General features: G+C 36.7%; 2 protein-coding genes and 1 non-coding gene across 4 annotated transcripts; 2 read left to right on the forward strand and 1 right to left on the reverse strand.

Moving 5' to 3' along the window:
• The first annotated feature begins 40 nt into the window (after window positions 1-40).
• On the forward strand, window positions 41-16,347 carry PSMD5 (proteasome 26S subunit, non-ATPase 5). Of its 2 annotated transcripts, none has more exons than XM_016155949.2 (10): window positions 41-241; window positions 5,095-5,239; window positions 6,246-6,359; window positions 6,796-6,924; window positions 8,402-8,511; window positions 9,961-10,103; window positions 10,867-11,058; window positions 12,720-12,829; window positions 13,222-13,362; window positions 15,600-16,347. In XM_016155949.2, exons 1-10 carry the CDS (start codon window positions 69-71, stop codon window positions 15,855-15,857), a joined length of 1,515 nt encoding a protein of 504 aa, XP_016011435.2. In that variant the 5' UTR covers window positions 41-68; the 3' UTR covers window positions 15,858-16,347. The 2 variants fall into 2 exon arrangements, with proteins under 2 accessions (XP_016011435.2, XP_016011436.1); XM_016155950.2 differs by having other exon boundaries at window positions 70-282.
• A 2,512-nt stretch (window positions 16,348-18,859) lies between these two features.
• LOC118601478 lies at window positions 18,860-18,978 on the forward strand. Its single transcript, XR_004950292.1, has one exon. It is a non-coding gene; the product is annotated as a 5S ribosomal RNA (ribosomal RNA).
• Window positions 18,979-19,542: 564 nt separating this feature from the next.
• On the reverse strand, window positions 19,543-20,705 carry LOC107516299 (putative UDP-GlcNAc:betaGal beta-1,3-N-acetylglucosaminyltransferase LOC100288842). Its single transcript, XM_016155914.2, has one exon. The coding sequence runs from the start codon at window positions 20,574-20,576 to the stop codon at window positions 19,602-19,604; it is 975 nt and encodes a 324-aa protein (XP_016011400.2). The 5' UTR covers window positions 20,577-20,705; the 3' UTR covers window positions 19,543-19,601.
• Window positions 20,706-23,571: the final 2,866 nt, after the last annotated feature.

Raw genomic sequence — 23,571 nt, forward strand, 5'->3', positions numbered from 1 at the left:
GCGAGACTCGGAGAAGCATGCTGGGAGCAGGGCGGGAGGCGGGACGAGCTCCTGCGGGAGGGGGCATCATGGCGGCCCAGGTCCAGGCGTTGCTTAGGCAGGTGTCGCGGCTGGAAGCGCCGCTGGAAGAGCTGCGCGCGCTTCAGTCGGTGCTGCAGGCGGTGCCGCTCAGCGAGCTCCGTGAACAAGCGGCGGAACTGAGCCTTGGCCCGCTTTTCTCCTTGCTCAGTGCGAACCATCGGTGAGAGGACCCCGCAGCTTGAGCGGGAGAGACACTCCAAAGTATGGAGACGGGGGTGGGTAGGATGGGGGGAGGGCTTTTTCTAGTCGTAATGAAGGTAAAAAAAAAAAGCTGAAATTTCAGAGACGGAAGGATCCTGGGGTGAGAGGCAAGAGACGAGATTCAAGTCTAGCCTCTGAGGTGTGTCCCTGACCATCTCCTGGCCACACTTCATCCTTGAAATAGGAATTGAAGGGGAAAAGTAAGGTTGCCCACCTACAGGGAGAACTCCATAATTATGTGTACAAGATCTTGATTTTTTTTCCGTCCTCTTAAGATGGGGTCCTATCTTGGCAATTTGGCAAGATCCGTCAACATGCAGTATACATGCAGGCATAGTCGCACAAAATGTACTGTATGTACAGGAGTATTTTAACAAGGTAACAGTAAAAATCTTGAAACAACCTAAATATCAATTAAAAAGGGATTCTAAACAAATTATGACACATTACTCAGCAACACTATACACCTCTTAGAAAAGTTGAGGTAGAGCTACAGATGTGGGCATGGAAAGATCTCTTAATGTATGTTGTTGAATGAAAACAACCATAGAAGTTTATGTTTCCATTATGAGTAATTTTTTTAGAAGGATTACACACACACAAGACACAAACACAGGTTAGTATAACGTGGGACTTCCTGAAAGGTACAGCAGAAACTATTAATATGGAAGTGGGACTTAGAATGACAGGATGGCAACTTTTTTCTTTTTATGCAAATATGTAGTGTTTGATTTCAAAACACTTTGTATTTGATAATTTAGAAGAGTTTAAAAATATTCATGAGCCAGAAACTTTCTACTTGAAAAGATAGTCACTGAATCGAGATGGGCTTTCTTGGGTCTGACCTAAGATATCTCTCTTTTTTATATGTGTTTCCGTTTCGTTAAATCCATTAGTTAACATTATTTAGGCCAGCCTATAAAATATCTTTTATTTGTCCACTGTAATTTCAGGCCCTTATTTTCTCCCTCTTGCTAGGTCTATCACATTAGTCTGACTTATTACCTGTAGGCTTTCTTTTCTAGCATATCCTTCCCATGCTGCAACTACAATGAACTTCTCAGTTCATTTAACCCTGGCTGCAGTGTAAAATCATGACTTCTTACTCTAGCATTTGGACCCTTAAATCATACTTTTTCAGCCTCATCTTTTCCCTTCATTCCCCAACACATTTTATCTGTTCCAGCTACCATGTGGCATTGCTTAACTTTCCCTTGAGCATGACTTTGTACTTTCCTAACTTTGTTCGTGCCAGTCCTTCTGACAGAAATGCCCTTTCTTTCTCCATCCTTTAAGGCTCAGGCAAAGTGCCTTCCCCTCCAAAAAGTCCTGGTCACTCTAGTTGCAAGTGACTGGTCCTCAGATCTCTTGAAAGACATCATATTTCTGTTAATGATAGTTGATACTGTTGTTTTGTGTTATAATTCCATATGTATTTATTTCTAGTTTGTAAATTCTTTGAAGGCAGGAGTATATTTTGTTCATCTTTGTATCTCTCCTAGGGCACAGAACATAATATATGCCCAATAAAAGATTAGACTCAATTTTAGGTACCTAGTCCAACCACTTTCTATTATGGGTGAAGGGACTTTCAAAGGTCATACTGTAAGTTAATGTCAGAGATGCAATAGGAACTGAAATGAAGGGGAGTTTGAAGCATAAAGTCCGTGGGGGAGATGGTTTGGTGAATGAAAAAGCAGTGATCTAGAAAAAAATTTTAATGGAAATTTAAAGACAGCGTAATTTGGAACTGAGTACCTAGTAGATACCAATTGCAATTTGTGGAAGTAATTCTTCTCTGGGTAGACTGAATGTCCAGATGTATTGGTATTATCCTGACTAAACCACACAGATTGGTATATACTGATTCAGTATCTGATCTAACGTAAATGTAGACAGGAGTTTTTGTGAGGGAAATTAAGTCCTAAGATTACTGCTTAGCAACATGGAAGTTAAACAAGACTGATTGTTAAGTTATTAACTGTTTGGCTTCTTGATACCAAAGGGCCACATGCGACCTGAAATTTGTGCACTATAAAGTTTAACCTACCATTCCTTTATTTAAAAACAGCTTTATTGAAATAAAATTTACTGAACTGCGCATAATAAAATGTACAATCTGATAAGTTTTGACACATACATACCCATAAAACCATCTCCACAATCAAGATAGCAAAGGTATCTCTCCCAGTTGTCTTGTGCCCCTTAGAAGTCTCTCTCAGTTTCAGCTAGGCAACCATTTATCAGTTATCACTATAGATGAGTTTGCCCTTTTTTATTTTTTTTAGAGTTTTATATAAATAGAGTTGTTATACAGTGTATATACCCTTTGGTTTGGTTTCTTTCACTCAGCATAATTTAAGATTTAGCCATGTGGTATGAATGAATTTCCATTCTTTTTTATCGTTAAATTGTAGTTCATTGTACAGATGTACAGCAATTTATCAGTTTACCTTTTGATTAGCATTTGAATTTTCTCTACTTTGGGTATATACTACAAATAATGCTGCTATGAACATTTGTGTATAAGTCTCTATGTAGACTTCCTTTTCTTTTTGAGTAAATACCTAGGAATGGAATGGCTGGATCATACGGTAGGTATATATATGATCAGCCAAACTGTTTTCCAAAGTGATTATGTAATTTTACATTCTCACCAACAGTATATGAGAGTTGATTATAGGCCTCAATAACCTAAAACTATGAAACTTCTAAAAAAATAAGCAGGAAAAAATTTTTGTGACTTCGGGTTAAACAAAGATGTCTTTGATGTGGCAACAAAAGCATGATCCACAGAGGAATAAATTGATAAATTGAACTTTATCAAAATTAATCATTCTACTCTTCAAAGGTCACAGTTAAGAGAATGAAAAGGCAAGTCACAAATGGAGAAAAATCTTTGCAAAGAATGTATCTGATAAAGGTTTTGTATTCAGAATATATAAAGAACCTACAAAACTCAAATGACAAGAATCCTATTTAAAAATGGGCAAAATATTTGAACAAGAAGGTATATGGATGGCAAATAAGCACATGAAAGATACTCAATATCATGAGTCATTAGAGAAATGCAGATTAAAGTCACATTGAGATTCTACTACATGATGATGAACCTTTACATTATGCTAAGTGAAATAAGCCAGTCACAAAAAGACAAATACTGTATGATTCTGCTTATATGAGGTACCTAAGGAATTCAAATTCATGGAGACAGAAAGCAGAATGGTGGTTGCTAGGGGCTGAGGGAAAGGGAAACATGGAGAGTTAGTGTTTAATGAACAGTTTAAGTTTTAATGGAAGATGAAGAAATTCTGGACAGGGATGGTGATGATGGTTGCACAACACTGTGAATGTACTTGATGCCACAGAACTGCACCTTTTAAAATTGTTAAAATAGCAAATTTTATGGTATACACATTTTTTTTAATGGAAAAAAAACCCATTAGCAGTCACTCCCCATTTACCCTCTTTCTCTACAGATTTGTCTGTTTTGGACATTTCATATAAATGGAATCGTCATTAAAAGGAAATCTTTTGTGTTTGGTTTCTTACACTTAGCATAATATTTCCAAGGTACGTCCATGTTAAAGCATGGATAAGTACTTCATTCCTTTTAATGATTGACTAATATTCCGTTTTGTGGATATACCACATTTATACATTCATTAATTGATGGCATTTGGGTTGCTTCCACTTCTATGAATATTCATGTACAGATTTTTGTGTGGACATGTTTTCAATGATCTTAGATAGCTATAAAAACATTCTTAATTAGGCTCAATTGTGCAAAGTTCAATCCCTAAATTAAAAGAATATGTTTGTTTTTAGAGCTTTTGCTGTGTATTGATTAATCACCTTTTAGAAAGGTTGTACAAATTTAGCTGTATACTATTAGCAGTGTGTGAGTGCCCATTTACTTGTACTGCCCATTAAGAGAAAAGGAAGTTATTCTTGAACACCTTCTGCATCTATATCTAGTAGTCATCAAGTTCTGATTAATTTACCTCTTTACTAGCTTTTGAACCTTTTCTCTTTTCTTTATCCCTGCTGCTACCCTCCTCTTTTACTCTTTCATCACCTCTCACTATCAAGTGCCTTCTAACTGAAAATTCTTTCTCTAACACTGATGCAGAGTGAGTTCTATAAGATCTTCTCATGTTACACTCTGCTTTAAAACCACTTCTTACTGACCAGTGCCTTCTGGAAAAAAAAAGACTAAATTTCAGAGCAGGACATAAAAGTCCTATCAGATTCTGACTTCTGTACATTTTTCCTGTTTAATTTCTTGCCATTCATTTTCCCCGTTAACCTCCCGACTTCTTTCCCATTCTGACCCCATAACCCAAGCTATTTGTGGTTCCTTGAATGCATAACACTGTCTCATTCATCTGTGCTTTCTCATGTGCTTTTACTCCCTCTGCCTGTCACACCTTTCTTCTCCTAGATAACTCCCACTTTTTCTTAAAATTTAGCTCGGGTGTACCCGTACCCTGTTTTCTTCACTGAGCTCCCGCAGCTTCCAGCTCCAACCTAGCATCATCTACCTGAATTATAGTTGCCTTTGTGTTTTTCTGTGTCTTCCATTAGACTGAGCTTTTTGAGGTTACAGAATATATCTTATCCTTCTTTGTAGCCCCAGCACAGGCGCGACACATAATAGGTAATTAGTATTTAATAAATTAGTAGAATCTGGTATTTCAAGGGGAAGTCTGTATGAAGAAGACATCATTGAGCTGGGTGTCAGATATTATTAGGTTGTTACTTCCTACCTGGCAGGACATGAAATAATGAGGTCTATCATATCTCCTTTAGGGAACAGACAACTTTATGTGTATCCATCTTGGAGAGATTGCTCCAAGCTATGGAGCCAGTTCACGTGGCCCGGAACCTCAGGTTTGACCTGCAGAGGGGACTGACTCACCCCGATGATTCTGTAAAAATCCTCACTCTATCCCAGGTATGAAATTTTGCTAGCACATGATAAGAGAACCAACATTTAGTGATCACCTGCTCTGGGCTAGACTCTGTGCCAGGTGCCAAAGACAGGTAAAGAAAACATGATCTCTCTCTTTCCCTATGTAGTGTCCAGTCTATTCTTGTTTGCATAGCTAAGTACTACCAGGGGGATACGTGCTTAAGTAAAAAGTTTCACAGAGTACTGTCGGCATCATTCATTCAGCAAATACGGAGTTCCTTTTATATGCCAGGCATTGTATCATATGCCGTAAGAGCTAACTAGATGAATAAAACCTATTTCTTTCCTTCAGGGAGCCCCTAGTCTAAAGAAAAAAAAGATTGTTGTGTTGAGTCTTATGATGGTGTTATGAACAAAGTACTATTATAAAGGTCACTAAACCAACAAAATAAGACAGTAACTCTTATCACCCTGGTAATCAAAACATGCTTCGCTTAGGCGAAGAACTGTTATTGAGAATCTTCTGGTTAGGAGCTGAGCAGTTAGTTTAACTACTGTTTTTCCTTTTCTCCTCTAACATGTTTATCCAACAAAAAGGAAAAAGTGTCGATTTATTTACCATTTAAGTTCCAGACAGTGTGGTATGTGCTTTACCTATTTAGTCTCATTTAATCTTCATTACTATTCTGCAGTTAAGTATCGTATTCCCATTTTACAGACAAGAAATTAGGCCCAAAGAAGTTATTTAATTTGCAGGGTTTCGGTGCAGCTAAAAATTGATAGAACTAGGATTTGTATTGTTTTACTCAATAAGGTATGTTAACTCTTACCAACCTTTTTTTTTTTTTTTTTTTCGTTTCAAGATGTAACTGTGCCATATATGTGTTTGGATAATGAATTAAGATCATATGGAATTTTTAATGATTTGTCTTATAGTTATAATCAGTAACTCTTAAAATAACTACACACTGAGGAAATTTGACCATCATGTATTCACATGCTGCCCTGCCTTGGGAAAGTATTTTCGATCTTTTTTTTTTTCTTTTAGGTTGGAAGAATTGTTGAAAATTCTAATGCTGTTACTGAGATTCTAAATAATCCTGAATTACTAAAACAAATTGTTTATTGTATTGGTGGAGAGAATCTATCTGTAGCTAAAGCGGTGAGTCAGCTAGAACCGTCAGCTTAAATATGCAGAGATATAAGTGTACTAAAAGACAAAGGCTTTCTGGATAGAGGGATGAAGATTTAGAAGGGATAATCTATGTAATTGAATTTGCAACCTCATATAGATGGTATCAAATAAATAAATGGTGTCAAGTACTAGTAAATCACTTCTGTTTTCTAGAATACACATACAGAAATTACCCATCATAGGGCTTACATTGGGTTACTTCATCAGAAGCAAAACTTATATAATTATTTTTTATTGGAACTACTGTGTATCTTTTCCAATTATAAATAATAATAGCTAAAACATAGTGAATGCTTATTAGGCAAAGTGCATTATATACATTAATTTTCACATCAATGTTATGAAGTAGATATTAATATTCTCTATTTTTATGACTTAAGAGATTTTTTTTTTTCCTTATAAGGCCATTAAATCCCTGTCAAGAATATCACTGACCCAAACTGGACTGGAGGCTTTATTTGAAAGCAATCTGCTGGATGATTTGAAAACTGTAATGAAAACAAATGACATTGTTCGATACAGGGTATATGAGGTAAGACAAAAAGCATACTTTCTGATGCTTAGAATTCAGAATGCAGTAAGGGTTACATTGGAAGGCAAGATGGTTCATTTAACATACATTAATTGAGTATATAGTCTGTGTTTAGCCCTATACTAGATGCTACAGATACAGGGATGAGCTTGCCTAGTGTGTGAGACAGTCATATAAAAAATATTTGTACTGCACTGTAAGTCCTATAGTGGAGGAGATACCATTGAAACTAGACTTTGAAAATCTTAGTAGTAGTAGTAGTAGTAGTAGTAGTAGTAGTAGTAGTACTAGGAAGAAAAAGAAGAAATGGCTCTTATTTCTACCAGCTTTGTACTGAGCACGGTGCTCAGTACAAATATTGTCTTTAGTTCTCACAGTAAACCCTATACATCATTATCATTAACCTCACTATTGATGGAGTAATTGACTCAAGGGCACACAGTAATAGGCTACATATTCAAAACTAATTCTCCACAGTCTAATTCTCTTTTCAAAAAACTTTCTTACTTTGAATGTCTTGGTACCAACCAATCTTGTTTCTCCTTCTAACTGTTTCTTCTGTCTCCTGGCTCATTATCCTCTATTGAACTTTTTTAATTGTTGGGGTTTGTGAAGGTGAATCCCAAGCCCTCTTCTCCCTGTAATTTATATTCATTCCTAGACAGTTTTATTCATCCTGTGATTACAGTTCCCACCTATAATGGTGATGACTCTCAAATGTAAACTTCCAGTCCAGACCTCTCTTGAGCTCAGACCTTAATGTCCAACTGCTTACTCACTCTCTCCCACTTGGACATAGTCTAGGTCCCTCACACTCATGTTAAATCCAAACTCTTGGTCTTTTTCACCCACCTCATGCCCCTAATAAAAAATAGCAACAACAAACTGGCCTTATCTCATAGTCCATGTGGTTGGGTATTAGACGTGGAGCTCATTCTCTATGAGGCCTTGTGCTTTCTGCCACATATCCATTCAGTCATCACATCATACCAGTTTTACTTAAATCCATGCATTTCTTTTCATTGGTATAGCCACCAGCACCCTAGTCTAAGCTATCAGTACCTCACCTGGACTACTGTATTTGCATTGAAACTGGTCTCAATGCATTTTCTCTCACCAGTAGTCATGTAGTGAGAATGCTCTTTTTAAAAATCCAAATCTGGTTCTGTCATTCCTCTGCTTATAATCCTTCAGTACCCTATATCTCTCAGTAAGCCCTCAGGACATACTTGATGAATGAGTAAGTAAATGACTGACTGATAAAAGGCATGCATAAATGAATAAGCGGATGGATGATTTTTACGATTTCTTGTTGCTGATTCAGACTTTTTTACCTTGATCGATGATTTCTTTTGTAACAAAGTACAAATACATACACATATAATGGAGTGCCCTGTCCTACATTTAACATAAAATGAGATTTAACAAGTTTGGGGCTGTTTTGACCTTTCTGCTTTTACTGTTCTTTTTCTTGCAGCTAATTGTGGAGGTTTCTTCTACATCACCAGAATCTTTAAACTACTGTACCACCAGTGGATTGGTAACCCAGCTCCTCAGAGAGCTGACTGGTGAGGATGTGCTGGTCAGGTATGTTGGCTAAGAGAGTGAAATTTCCTCTTTTGGAGGGACAGGAAACAACCTTGGGACCTAAGTGTTATATTTTCTAGTAGAGCCTGTCCCCAGGTTGCAATCTCATGACAAATAAATGTCCTGAAGAAGGAGCCTTTAGAAAACTGCTCAAGCTATATCGTGACAACATATGACAATATAGCTGCTTTTGAATATGTTTTCTGTCCTTAGGCATGCATATGTGCTCTTAAAAAGTTGGAATTGCATGATAACTGCCATTTTGTATTATATAATGTGTTTTATACATTTTTTGGCATTGTTATATAATAGCACTTTGGCATCATAGAAAAACGAACTTTTGAAAATGAGTAAGACTTGGGCTTGCGTGCATTTCTACTGCTTACTACGTGTTTGACCTTGGATGTTCCATACTTCATGTTTCCTCAGCTAAATGAAACCATGACAAATCTGTAAAGAAGAAAATATTGAGGATTAAGGGAATTGATGATTGAGACCAGTGTAATGGCTAACGTAGGGCCTCAAAGAAATGTTAATTCCAGCCCCTTACTCCCTGAGTGCTGTTTAATATTTGCCAGATGTTTCCTTGTTAATATTCCACATTTATTAATTTATCCTCACTGTTGAACACTAAGAATTTTGCTGTTATAATAGCATTATAGTTATCTTTGTGTACTCAGGATTTTTTCTTACCTTAAATGATTTTCTGATTGCCCTGTGTTCTTTAAATGTGACTGAAATTGTTAAACTCAAATCCATAAGTCACCAGTTAATTGTTTCAAAGCAGTTCTAATAATGAAATTAATTTTGTTAATTTTTTTAAGCTATATATCATTTTATGATATAGGGGAAAAAACAGCAAATAGTCATTTAAAGTAGCTTAGGATAATTATAAAAATATTTTTTTAGTTAATTGGGAAAATTTGGTCATGGGTGGGTATTAGGTTATACCAAAGAATTATTATTAATTTTTAAAATACATGATAAGGCATTACAATTGCATGAGAAAATATTAATGCTTTTTAGAGATGCGTACTAAAGTATGCAGGTGTAGATAGCAAGATCACTAGAATTTGCTTTAAAATAATTCAGCAAAAAATGGAAAAAAAGATTAAATAAGTAAAGCAGAATATACAATCAGGATTATTATGGGTACACAGGAGCTTATTGTTCTGTTCTTTTTTATATATATTAGACATTTCAAGATAAAACAAGTTTTAAAAAAATCTTAAGAAGTAGCTATGTTATAGTGGAAACAATAGTAAGTCTCAAATGAGAAAGTCAAGATTTAAGTCTAAACTCTACCTTGTAATAAAAATGTGATTCTGGACAAGTCGCTGCAATTTTCTCATCCTGTGTTCTCATCTGAAAAGTAGAGCCAGGATTATAGACCTATGTGAAAACAATCTATAAACCATGCTACTCATATGCAAAATCTTGGCATTTTAGAGCCACCTGTATAGAAATGGTGACATCACTGGCACATACTCATCATGGACGACAGTACCTTGCTCAAGAAGGAATAATTGATCAGATTTCTAATATAATTGTTGGGGCAGATTCAGATCCTTTCTCGAGCTTCTATTTGCCAGGTAAGAAATATTGATGCCTGTGGAAATTACGGTGTGTGTTTTGTTTCTGAGTTATCTCTGTCAAGGGAGGCCAGGGATGGGCTTCTTTAGAGCTGATTCCCTCGAGGCGGTGCCCAGAGCCCCTTCATGAGGTGGCATCTATTGCCCTGGGAGCCATGCACTATTGATTCTGATTTTCTAGAAATACTCCTATTTAGAGCATTAGGATAGTTTCCTTTGAATCTCAACCAAAAGAAACATTAATAAAAATACTAGTAATGCCATGTACAGTATATTTCTTAGATTGGTCAGATCTCTGAGTTGGAATCTTTAATAAAAGAACCACTCTAGCCATTCTGTTCAAGGACGTAGTTGATTAGTTTTTCTTGAGCACTTCCAAAAATCAGAGCTTTATTCCTTCCTTAGGTAGCCTAGATTATTTCACTGATGAACATCTATTTAAAAATTTCTTCCTAATAAAGATTCCAAACTTACCTTCCTGGAATTTGTATCCCCTGATCCTTGTTCTTTGTTCTTCCTCTTGTGTGTGATAGTGCTTCAGTGTTTGGAACCAGCTCCAATGACTTCCTGGGATTTCTGTTCTCAGCACCACACATCCCAGGTTTTTCAGTATTCCCTAAGGTCTGTCTGATTTCTAGGTAGCACAGTACCATAAACTCTCCTTTTTCTGGCCTGTAGTTTTACTGTTCCTATGAAAACATAGGACCCACGGTTTATGCTGTCTTCTTCCCCTATTAAAATATATTTTTGCAAATATCTCTAGGATTCGTGAAGTTTTTTGGAAACCTGGCTATCATGGATAGTCCTCAACAGATTTGTGAGCGTTATCCTGTCTTCGTGGAAAAAGTCTTTGAAATGACAGAAAGTCAGGACCCCACCATGATTGGCGTAGCTGTGGACACACTTGGGATCCTGGGATCCAATGTTGAAGGAAAACAGGTTTTACATAAGACAGGTTGGTGCTTGTTTTGGCTTTCTTTAGGGATATCTTACTTTTTTATATGTCATCATTTTTCGGTATTATAAGTTCATTTGCTGGTATGATAATTACATTATAGAAACTACTTTTACAGATGGCAGTCTTTTTACCATGACCTTGGACTCATCCCTAAAAGTTTCATAATTATTACTGAATTTTTCTTTTAATTTGACTGGACCAAATGCTCCGCTTTACTTCTGCTATAAGTAGTGTTCGTGGTACAAACACCATGGGCTGTGGTCAGGAAGACCTGAGTTTATATCCCAGTTCTAACATTGACTTAGCTTTTTGAACTTCATTTACCTACTTTGCTACTCTAGGCCTCATTTTCCTCATTTTTAAAAAGGCAATAACAGCTACTTCTCAGAGTCATTGTGCATATTTAATGAAAAGACACATTTGTTTTATATATGTAACTTCAAGGAAGAAAAAACAAAAATTTGTTTCAAGATTTTATGTTAAGAATGATACTTTTGTGGGACATCCATGAGTATCTTGAAAGCACTATGAATTTAACATAAAAAATAATATGCAACACTTAAAACTATTGCAAAGTAGATGTTGAAAATTAATATGCTGTTGTGTATCACAACTATTATCCTTGTTATATGTACTTTTCTAGGTGCTTTTACCTATGACATAGAATAGACTCTTCCTACAATCCTGCAAAGAACATACTATTGTCATTCTCATTTTACAGATAAGGTAGCTGAAATTCAGAGAAGTTAAGAAAATTTTCTAAGATCATACAGACTGTGGGGCAGCTGCTACTCAAATCCAGGTCCTTTGATTCCAAATCCTCTACACTTTGACTTATTATGCTGTATTGCATATGAATGTGTGTTTTAGGCTTGTCACTTGGTCTCTGACTACATGTTTATTTTTACACTGGTAGGGGTCATAGTATATGTTTTAACAGATAATAACAAGTGTCGACAAGGATGTGAGAAATTAGAACCTTTTTGTACATCTGGTAGGAATGTAAAATGGTGTAATAACTGAGGAAAGCAGTATGATAGTTCCTCAAAAAATTAAACATAGAATACTGTATCATCCAGCGATTCTACTTCTGGGTATATACCCAAAATAATTGCAAGCAAGGACTGAAATAGATGTTTGTACACCTGCGTTCATTAACAACTGTTATTCACAGTAGCCAAAAAGGGTAGAAGTAACCCAAGTGTTCATTGATGGATGAATATATAAGCAGAATGTGGTATATACAGACAATGGACTGTTATTCAGCCTTGAAAATGAATGAAATTCTCATCTATGCTAAGACATGGAGAAACCTTGAAGACAATATGCTAAGTGAAATAAACCAGACTCAGAAGAACAAATATTATATGATTCTACTTACATGATGTAGCTAGAATGGTCATATACATAGAGACAGAAAGTAGCACAGTGATTACAAGGAAGGCGGGTAGGGAGAAACGGGGAATTATTGTTTAATGAGTACAGTCTTTCGATTTGAAATGATGAAAAAGTTCTGGAGATGGTTGGTGATGACGGTTGCATAACAGTCTCAATGTACGTAATACCATTGAGCTGTTTGCTTAAAAATGATTAAAATGGTAAATTTTGTAGTATCTGTATTTTACCACAATAAAAACTTATCTTGTTATCCTTCAAAGGAACTCGTTTTGAACATTTACTCATGAGAATAGGATATCAAGCAAAGAATGCCTCAACAGAGCTCAAAATTAGGTGCTTGGATGCAATTTCATCTCTTCTTTATTTACCAGTAAGTAAAATGGGAAATTAAGGAAGGACAGTGGGATATGTTTGGGAGAATTAATCTGTATGAGTCGAAGTACTACTAGTTAAACTTAATATAAATGTTGACCAAATAAACGTTATGTTTCTTACTCTTAGTAAAAAAGCATAACCCTCATTATATGACTAGCAACATTTTCAAGTTAAAGCAGAATCAAGTTTTAGAACTAGAGGGCACCCTTGAGATTGCTTAATCAACCCTGTCCAAAATAAAAAAAAGAGAGGGCAAGTCTGGGCTGGGTTTGGGGAAGAGTGCTCCAGACTTAGCAGAGATCAACACAGCAAGTTACTAAGAGTACCTTCAGAACCCAGGTCTCCTGACATATAAATGCATGGAGAATTTTCTTTTCTGTCTTACAGCCTGAGCAGCAAACCGATGACCTTCTGAGAATGACAGACTCCTGGTTTTCTTCTTTATCTCGGGACCCACTGGAGCTCTTCCGTGGCATCAGTAATCAGCCCTTCCCTGAACTACACTGTGCTGCCTTAAAAGTGTTCACGGTAGGCATACTCTTTTCCACAGGTCCTTCTTGGACTCTGCCTGTTCAACATGTAAGTACTTAGAAATGAGCCAGGCCCTCTGCCATGTCCTGGGGATACACAAGTGCATAGTACAGTTTCCGCCCTCTGCTATTAGTGTGGACTAATGAGGGAGACAGATGTGTGTACAGATTGTTTCACTAAATGGTATTCGGTGCTGTGGTAAAGCATAGGGTGCTATGGGATGACAGAATGAATTCCAGATTCTGTATCTGCCATTAGGCAAGCCCTTATTGACCCAACCTGGTCTTCCTGTGCCTTATTTCCTGCCATTTTCCTTCTGGCACTTAATGCTCTAGTGATAACAAACTGCTTGCTTTATATTTCTGGTCCTTCCCGAGTTTGCTTGTTAACCTTTAACTCCTTCAAGACTAGCTCAAGTATCTTTTCAAGTTTTGCCTAAATGCACAAGGTTGAGTTAAGCAGTGTTGGCTCTCGTACTTTGCATTCATTCATTCATTCAGGAAATATTTGTTGAGTTTCATATTTTTTGTTTTTTTGCTAGGTTCTGGGGATACAACAGTGAACAAAATATACAGAGATTTTTCTTTCATGTAGCTCACTGTCTATCGAGGGACCCAGACAGTAAATATAATTGTATAGTTAATTATATAATTTCAGTTGTAAGGATTATAATTCTGTTATGTTTATTATGTTGAAAATGTTTATTGATCTGTTAAACAGAGTTTGTTAAGAATGGGGGCTATATCTTATTTATCTTCATAGCCCCTGCACTTAGCATGGTGTTTGGGCTCATAGGAATATAGTGTTTGTTTTAGTAATAGTAATGGGATCTCAGGCGGCATGCTTGGCCTGGAGAGGGAGAGGCTGAGGAGAGTGGAGGTGACAAGATAGGGAAGATTTCCTATAGGATGTGATACGTGATCTGGGTCTTGAGGGATACACTATCCATATCAACTTCAGGAACACTGCTTTGGGATCACTTTACCCTCGCCAAAGGTCACTGCAATGGCCATTTTGGCTCCTGCATCGGTATTCTCATTATTACTTTAAATTTCCCCCCAACACTTCTACATTATGCTCAACTTAGCCACAGTTTTAGATATAATTTTTAATTTACTTGTTGGGACAACTGTTTTTACTTGAACCCAACCTTCATCCTCTGCTATTGTTAACTACTAGGCTGATGTTTCTTAGACTTTTAAGATCTTGTTAAAATATAGATCATGATGGATGGAGCCTGAGAGCCTGAATTTTTACCAGCTCTAAGGTGATACTGTTGCTGATGCTGGTCTCCAGAAAACATTTTTAAGAGGAAAAGACTAAGCTGTAAACTCAATTGTTCCTTGTTCTTCATTAAAACGTAGTAGCGAGATTTTTAAAAATATCATGAAAGTTGCAATTTTATTATTTTAAAATTTGGAAAAAATTGGGAAGTAGAAATTTTTTAAATCACATCAAGTCTTACCTGTTTGTTGTATTTCTTTTTAGTATTCATGTTAGTATTGATTGATCGACGAAATATTTCAAACATACAGTCATACCGTGCTACCTCTTCCCAATTCCATTCCCCTTCTTCCCTCTCTGGATATAATTAATCACAGTCATGAATTCAGGGTTTACAAACCCGCACATGATTTTATACTTTTACTATGTGTGTATAAATCCTTAAATTATAGTATTTCATATTCTTAAACTTCATAAATGCTATCATGCTATTCATATCATTCTACAATTTGCTTTTTCTCTTCAACGTAATGTTTAAGATTTATACTAAAGGAGGCAATTAGGAAGTGTTAGTATTTCATTGTATAGCTACAGTATATCATTCTCAAAAATACCATCTTATGTACAAGTATGAGAGTTTCTTTAGACTCTAGTTTTTGTTTTATTTTCTACCATTGTAATTCTACTATGTATATAATTTGTATCTTTTATCATATAACAGATTTGCCTATTTATAAACATTCTTAATGTTTATTTAATTTTTCATTGCTCTAAACCATAATTTATCCAGTTATATTGTAACTGTCACACTGTGATAAACATCTCTGTATACAAAAATTTTTTTAACATTTAGATTATTTTCTTAGATTCCCAGGAGGGAATTAACTTAGGCAAAAAATAACATTTTTAAGGTTTATATTGCTGAATTTCTGTCTAAAGATTGTGCCATCCTAACAAATTTAACTTTTTAAGGCTGAGAGTAATTGTGTTCTTTCTGCCTTTCATTTCAGGCCATTGCAAACCAACCCTGGGCTCAGAAACTTATGTTTAACAGTCCAGGTTTTGTAGAATATATCATGGACCGGTCTGTGGAGCATGACAAAGCTTCAAAGGATGCCAAATATGAACTAGTGAAAGCACTTGCCAATTCCAAGACAGTTGCAGAAATCTTTGGGAACCCAAATTATTTGAGGCTCAGAACTTACCTGAGTGAAGGTCCATACTATGTGAAACCTGTCTCTACGACAGCAGTGGAAGGAGTTGAATGATTTCTTCTAGAATCTAGACCATATTTGGACCAAAACTTCGAAGGCATTTGACTCCCTCTGTATTTTACAAAACAGAGACTTCCTTCCCCCCCATAATTATCATGGAGTGTCAAACATAATTTTATCACCAACATTTATTGTTTTTCTACATTGAGATATAATGTGAACCAGGAAAGCAGGCAAACTTGGTCATAATTGAAACAGATGTTTTTCAGATTCATTTGACTGCAAGAAGATGGAAGTTTTGTTCTCCCAGAAAATTTTCATGGACTTAATATCTTATTTTAAAATCTGCTTCAACTAAAATGGAACCAATTTATTTCTCTTCGCCATCTTTCTTTCTTTCTTTTTTTTGTCCTTTCCCCATTCTGATTCCATTTTCAAAGTCTTGGATGTAAGTATTCTTTAAAAAACAAGTAATATGACATCTTAAAATTATGTTCTCTATACTAAGAATTAATGCTTTTAATAAAGTCTCTTAAAAAATAAAGTCTTGATTTTTTTTTTTTTGTTACTAGTATTCCTTTAAAAAAAAAATAGACAGTAAACCTTTAAAAATGTTCGTAGTATTCTTTGATGCTTTTTGCTATTTATCGATGAATTTCACTCTGTTATGCTTTGGGAGGAGGAGGAGTGATAACATGCTAAACCAGAAAGGTCCCCAAACTGTCTTTATATTAATTGGTGGGTCATCATTGTTGAGAATTTTGCTTTTAAATTTTTAGATCCATCAAGTGGATATTGAGTTGATCAAAGAGAGGAAAATGGACTCCTAATAACCAGACTCAGAACAGAGGGGATATTATACATAAAACAAGATGTCAACAAGATGTTTTATGTGAAACAAGATGAATAACAAAGGTGCACTTTCTTTTTATTGACAAAAATGTTCCCACCTGTTTTCCAGTGCCCTGCTCTTAAACCGGCAAAGCACTTTACACCAGCCACCAATTCAGAGGTTTCTGCATGAGTATGTTATCAGAGTGTGACAGTTCAGAATGTAGAGATAGGTTTCTTTTAAGACATGGTGACGTTGATAAAATGTCCCCGTTCTGTAATAAAATGGATCTCAAGTGACTGGAATTCTTATGTCACCAGATCGATCTCTTCTGTTATCTCTGGTATCCCTGAGTCTCCTTTTTCCATGTTTCCATAACTAATTACTCACTAGGCTACAGCCAGATCTTTCCTGGCCTGGAAGAAACGTACCATCTCTTTAAGGTGACTTTTGCTTAATGTCTTTCATAGTGTTGATTGTATTCATTTAACATCAGAATTCAGAGGATCGCTTCTATGTATGGCCCACACTCATTCTGATTTTGTATCTGTAACTTTTTTTAAGATTAAATAAAATTTGCAAACTTTTATTTTGCATTTAATAAATAAGCACTGCATCATTATATGCACGGGATTGGGGAAAGTGTTAGACATTATCCGAAGTCTAAGTTCATCTCATTTAATTTTTACATCTATTTCACAGATGAAGAAACTGAAGCTCAGAAAAGTTAAGCAGCTTATCTAAGATGACAGGTAGCAAGTGGCTAATAGTGGGGGAAAACAGGTCAATAGGAAATTAGTATATAGTAAATACACTAATGATGAAAACAAAACACCTATCCTGGACTTGAGGGAAGTTTTCCCAGAGGAGGAAACACCTGAATCCTGAAGGACGAGTGGGAGATAAGTGGATGGAGGGGAGCAGCATAGCAAGCAGAGGTAGATAGAAAAATGAGAACACATTTGGAGAACTACAAGTCAGTCAATGTGAACGAAGCCTAGGAGGAAACTGCCAAATTCTTTATCGTTATTTCTAACAGCTACCATTTCTTCGCATTTGCTTTATGTTAGGCACTCGGTGCACATTTTCTCATTTTATCCCCATAACAGGCTTACAAGTGTCATTTTGCAGACACAGACATTAAGTCATACATGAAGGACCTTGGACAGGTCTCACAGCCTAGAGCCAGAATATTCATTCATCTGGCTTCCTGAGGATTGGTCAGATGTGTGCCCCTTTTGTTACTTGGTTATATTTTGAAGATAATAGCAAGTACTTACTGTGTCAGGCATTGTTCTAAATCCTTGTCATGTACTAACTCATATTGCTATCCTCCGGCTCCTAGGAATTAGGTACTGTTATTACCCTGTTTATACTTGAGACTGATACAGCGAAGTTAAGGAACTTTCACAAGTTCACTCAGCAAATAAGTGGAGCCGAGATTGACCCTATGCTGTTTAACTCAGAACATATGAACTTAAAATTGCTGCCGACCTCGTACTTACTATGAGAACCAAATCCAATGCTAAACATTTGCCATATCTCATTTAGTCCATACTCCCAATAAAGTTGATTTTGTATATAAAGGCTCAGGATGATCCATTAACAAAAATATGATTTAATAAGTGTCATGGCAGGAACTTTAAAAATATATTACTTTGGGGACACCTCAAATGCCCAAGAACCCCAGGATGGAAACTACTGATTTAGTGCCTATTTGTTGTACACAGAAATTAGAGTGTATTGAAATTAGAGTTGAATTGTATCCCCCCAAAAGATACATTGAAATCCCAACTCTTGGTACCTGCGAGTGTGAGCCATTTCAAGATAGGTAGGTTATTGATCTGCTTGATTACTAATGTAATCAAATTAAAGATGAGGTCATTAAGGTGAGCCATAACCCAATGACTGTTGTCCTTAGAAGAAGGAAATTTCAACAGAGACACAGCACAGAGGAAAGATTATATGAAGTCACAGACACACAGAAGGCCATCTAAAGATGGAGGCAGAGATTAAAATGATGCATCTGTAAGCCAAGGACTGCTGGCAATCACCAAAAGCTAGAAGAGACAAGGAAGGATTCTCCACCACAACCGTCAAAGAGAGCATGGCCCTGCTGACACCTTGCTTTTAGACTTCTAGTCTCTAGAAATTCAAGCAAATAAGTGCTGTTTCATGTCACCCAGTTCGTGACACTTTATTATGACATCCCTAGGAAAATACAGTCTACAGCCATGCCACCCTGAACAAGCCTGATCCCATCTGATCTCTGAAGCTAAGCAGGGTTGGGCCTGGTTAGTATTTGGATGGGAGACCACCTAGGAAGACCAGGTGCTGTAGGTTTAAAATAAAAAAAGTATTGTAAGCTATCAAGGTCCTTGCAATCTGTGAGGTCAATAAGGGTTGCCTCGCCTAAAAAAAAAAAATAATAATTAAATAAAATAATACAGAGTGTAAACATGACATGAAATGTGAATTTGTTGCACCCCATTTGTAAGGGTCTGTCTAATTAGGACTGGATGAAAATTGTTTCACAAAAAAAATAGAGATTCAATCTTTACACTAGTGAGCTAATACTTCTAAGTTAAATGTAATTCCACCACCCAGAGTATTAAAATGTTTCCTGTTTGTAGACAAGATGAACATTTTGTTAAACGAATTCCTTATTTGGTGTTTTTTTAATTCTGAGCATTCTCAAAAATCAGTCACCACTGCTATCACTGAGTCATGAAAGTTCTATAGAATATGATCTTTAAAAATTCACTAGTTGTAAAAGGATCACACTACCAACTTAAATTTCTTAAAGTAAGATTTCAATATATATATATATATCAGGGCACTAAAAACACTGCAACTCTCTGAGTACAATTAAAGTTACATAAAACACAAGAAAGGAGGGATGCTTTCCATAACAAAGAAGGGAGTAATTTTAAAAAGAACATACCTGTAAGAAAAACAAAGAAATCCTAATCACCAAAATACATGGCATTGTTTTTTATGGTGCCAAAGTGAAAACGTTCAAAGCTGTCAAGGTATGTCAGAAGTTTGCAGGAAATGAGCCCGGAGTAAGTCTCAAACAGTGTACATTCTTTCCTGTCATTAATTTCCTTCCACACCAGGGACATTTCAGCATCTGTAGTCTCTGAGGATGTGAAGATGAACTTATAGCAACATCTGTTATATCTGATATGTCTTTTCCCGGAAAACCTTGAACTGTGGATGGGAATAAGGCCAATGGACTTGGCACAAATTCCTATAAACACATCAGCAGGCACTATAATGGGTGCTTCTTTGAAAACCACGTACATCATCCGAGCCACATGTTGGGACATAATAAAGGCCTCACCACTGCAGTAGTCTGGGTAGTACTTCTCTGGATACTCGCTAAGAGGGACAAATTCTTGGCTAATAGGGTCTCTGTTGGGCATATCCTGATGGATAACTCTTCCTACATAGATATCTTCAAGGTGTTCTTTCAGAGTGAGAAGATAGTCTACCAAGCTTGGTAGATTGACAAACATCTCTTCATCAACCTTGAGAATGAATAGGGCATTAGGGCAGAAAGTCACAGCCCACTGCGTCATTGTGATGATCTTCAAGGTTTGGTTCTCGGCACTGTCCAAGAAGATTCCTTCAATTATGTCATTATTCTTATGGGACTCCCTGTCTATCTCTTGCTGGGTAGTTACCAAAATAGGCATTCCCAAAGCAAACAGTGTGAGAATGGAGTGTCCTCGGACATTGGTCACGTTACCCCAGGTTTTCCTTATGAGGTCCCGTCTCGTTTCACTTCCTGGGCTACTGAAGATAAGAGAGAGCAAAAATATGCTCTTCCCTTTACACACTTCTGACTGACTCAAGATATAATATTTTGAAAGATTACTTCTTAGGGGCTCCATGTTCAACTTTCTTGCCTTATCCTTAATTTCAAGAACTTTCATATCTACATAAGGCAAAGCATGCAAAAAGTATTCTTCCACAAAATCAGCCCCAAAAAGCAAGGCATGAAATAGGATAACATTAAACAGAATGAAGCACCACTGGTGAGTCCGAAGTCTGCAGAAAGTCACCTAAATAAGAAAAGAACACACATTCGTTCAAGCTTCATTTCCACCTCGGTTTTTATCCCCACTGAAAACTTTATGTACCTTTTACAGCACTTAGAAGTACACTAGAGAGTTTCTTATTATTTATTTGTGTTAATCTGTCTCTCCCACTAGATCATGGTTAACTGGACAGCAGGCATCATGCCTCTCTCTTCTCCAGTGCTGCTGAGTCAGTGTTTGTCACAAAGTGGAAACTGAGTAAAATGTTGGTTGGTCTCTTGCTTGTCTGGATGAAAGTCTACTTATGGTATAATACAAGGCACTGTGTTAAACACTGGCGAAGCAAAGAGGAATGAGACAGATACATGGATATAAAGTAGCAAGTGGCATCCTTGTGCTAAAAATCTATAGGAAAGTATATGATATATTTCTTCTCTAATTACAAAGGTCAAGGGCTATTTTTCAATGAAGCGATTGCTCTTGTAGGCCACTGTACAATGGCCACTATTAAACATTTACGTTATTCCAGTATAACTTTTCAACTTAATCTAATACTGAATTATGATATTGTCTGTTTTGACAATGTCCCTTAATCCATCTGACATGTCTGTCAATATGAGCAGATTCCTGCTATCTGCATAGCACCCCTTCAGAGATCTAGGATGGACTTGTGCCAAGCTCACTCCACCTCATCAAAGGAGATGGAAACTTTCCATCTGGAAGAGCATATGCAGTACTGTAATATAATAGAGCCAGGGAACATTAAAGGAATTAAACCCTTATTCATTGGTGCTTCTATCAACAAAGCCCCCCATAATAATAGTTATCTCTTATTGAACACTTACCATGGGCCAGGCACTATGCTAAGCACTTTACATGCCTTCATCATTTAGCCCTGGGAATATCTCTTTCGGATAGACTTCTTCAAAATTAAGATAAATATCCCAGCTGTTTAGTAATTTGCCTAAGATCATTCAGTGTATAAGCGAGTGGGGTAAGACCATGATTTGAACATAAGTGTGTCAAATTCCAAAGCTCATTCTTACCCACTAGAGAATCCTGACTCCTATCTTTTACTTATAGGTCTACTCAAAAGGGAAAAAACAATGAAACAAACTCCTGATATTATAATCTGAGTTTTCCATTTTCTCAGTGCTGATTACTTGTACATAGAAGAAACTTCAGCCTCTTCAAAGCCTATTTTAATAGATAGCAAATGTTTAAAAAAATTATAAAATGCTTACCTGCATATTGTCTGCTAGTGATTTCAGGCCTTGGAAATTGAGTCCAGATGCCAAACCGTGCCCAAATGTATCTCAGGATCATGCCAGTCTAACAGCAATTGAAGTAAAGTACTTTGTGCCTGAGACTTTAAGGATAAGGTTTCTGGACAATCAACCTGAGCTCTTGTCCCAGAATACCTGCTGTCTCTATAGGAGAGCAAGTGCTGATCATGTTACAGCTAGAGTGAATTCCAGAACGAAGGTTAAAAAAGTGAACCTCTTCAAATGCTTCCAATCTTCTGTACCTCTTGAAACTGACCCCTTGTCTTTATGCCGAGTTCCTGGTGAAGTATGCATGGGAGTTGAAAGAATAGTTCACCCACATCACCTCTCCATAGCATCATCACACAAGGAGAAACATCATCCAGTGTGTTTGGAGTGCTTCTCAAGAAACTGAGTAGTTCCTGTCCCCTAGTACATGCACAGGAAAGAAATGGGAAGGATTTTGAATTCCTAGTACAGGCTATGCAAGGACTGTAAAATCAACGACTATAAAATCATCTACCTCTCCCAGGCAACTTTATCTCACAATGGAAAAAAACATGTAGTGCATGTTAGCCTGAATTGAAGAGACCTAGCGTTTGATGTTTGCTATCTTCTAAAACATATATGTGTAAGAATTATCCCGCTGTTTCTACCAGCAAGTTTATTGTAACAAAAGAACAATATCCAGTGTGTTTTCATGTTTCTGTCACATAAGCAGTTGTACTGAACATTCTGTTCTCATGCCAGGCTATATTTCTTCTTTTTCTTTTTACATTTGAATTTACTATTTGTTATTCACAGCAGTTTTTGTAATTATTTGGCTGAGAATAGCTCATCTAATCTAAAGTTGTCTATGTTTTCTCAACAATCATTACTAAGGCTTGGAAATTTTTGCAAAGTGGGAGAATCTAACCTCAAAAACCATTCAAATGAATGAATTTTTACATATATTAATCTAACAATTAAATAGGACTTATAGATAATTAAACACAATTTTCTTTTTTTTTAGAGCCATAGTTTGCTCCTGAATCTCTCCTCTGGGCTTAAATGTAGATAATTTGGTTTCTTTGTCCATAAGAGATTCAAACAATATTGTCTCTGGGGCAGCTCCATCTGGTATTTTCAGTTTGAGTCATCAAACTTCTACCGCATTTGGTTTGAGACTTTGCTGCAAATATATAGGGGTGCTTGGGCTTCTTGATTACCTTAGTGTACTGCCTTTCCTTTTATAGAAGTTATCTGATCTGTGTACCCACGTCTTCTTAAATTTTCTTATAATGTGCTTTTTGTTCACTAAATCTACCCTCTAGAACAGTGTTTGGGATATAATAGGTGCTCAATAGTTTGTTTGACTTTAGACAAGTCTTTTAACTTCTCCCTCTCCTCCATAAAGTGAGGATAAGAAAAAGTGTTGCAGAGTTGGAGCAAGTTCAGATTGGATAAGGGACATAAATGTGCTGGACATATTCGGATACACAGGTAAGGTTTGGCTCAGGCACCGAAAGGCTAGGCGTCGTGAGGGTCCAGATGCGCATGCTCCGCCTCCTTCTGCACCCTCCTCTGCGCTCCCGCTTCCCCCCTCGAGGCGGGGGCCGGAAGTGCAGCCTCGACCGCTGGGCGCC

The sequence above is a fragment of the Rousettus aegyptiacus genome, unplaced genomic scaffold (genome assembly GCF_014176215.1).
Source record: "Rousettus aegyptiacus isolate mRouAeg1 unplaced genomic scaffold, mRouAeg1.p scaffold_m13_p_3, whole genome shotgun sequence".
NCBI lineage: Eukaryota > Metazoa > Chordata > Mammalia > Chiroptera > Pteropodidae > Rousettus > Rousettus aegyptiacus.

Excerpts from the sequence above, each read along its gene's own strand:
- PSMD5 (XM_016155949.2), top strand. The coding sequence starts at position 69 with ATGGCGGCCCAGGTCCAGGCGTTGCTTAGGCAGGTGTCGCGGCTGGAA. Across the intron at positions 8,512-9,960 it reads GGTGAGGATGTGCTGGTCAG|AGCCACCTGTATAGAAATGG; the intron begins GTATGTTGGCTA and ends TTGGCATTTTAG. Across the intron at positions 12,830-13,221 it reads CATCTCTTCTTTATTTACCA|CCTGAGCAGCAAACCGATGA; the intron begins GTAAGTAAAATG and ends TCTGTCTTACAG.
- LOC107516299 (XM_016155914.2), bottom strand. The coding sequence starts at position 20,576 with ATGAAAGTTCTTGAAATTAAGGATAAGGCAAGAAAGTTGAACATGGAG.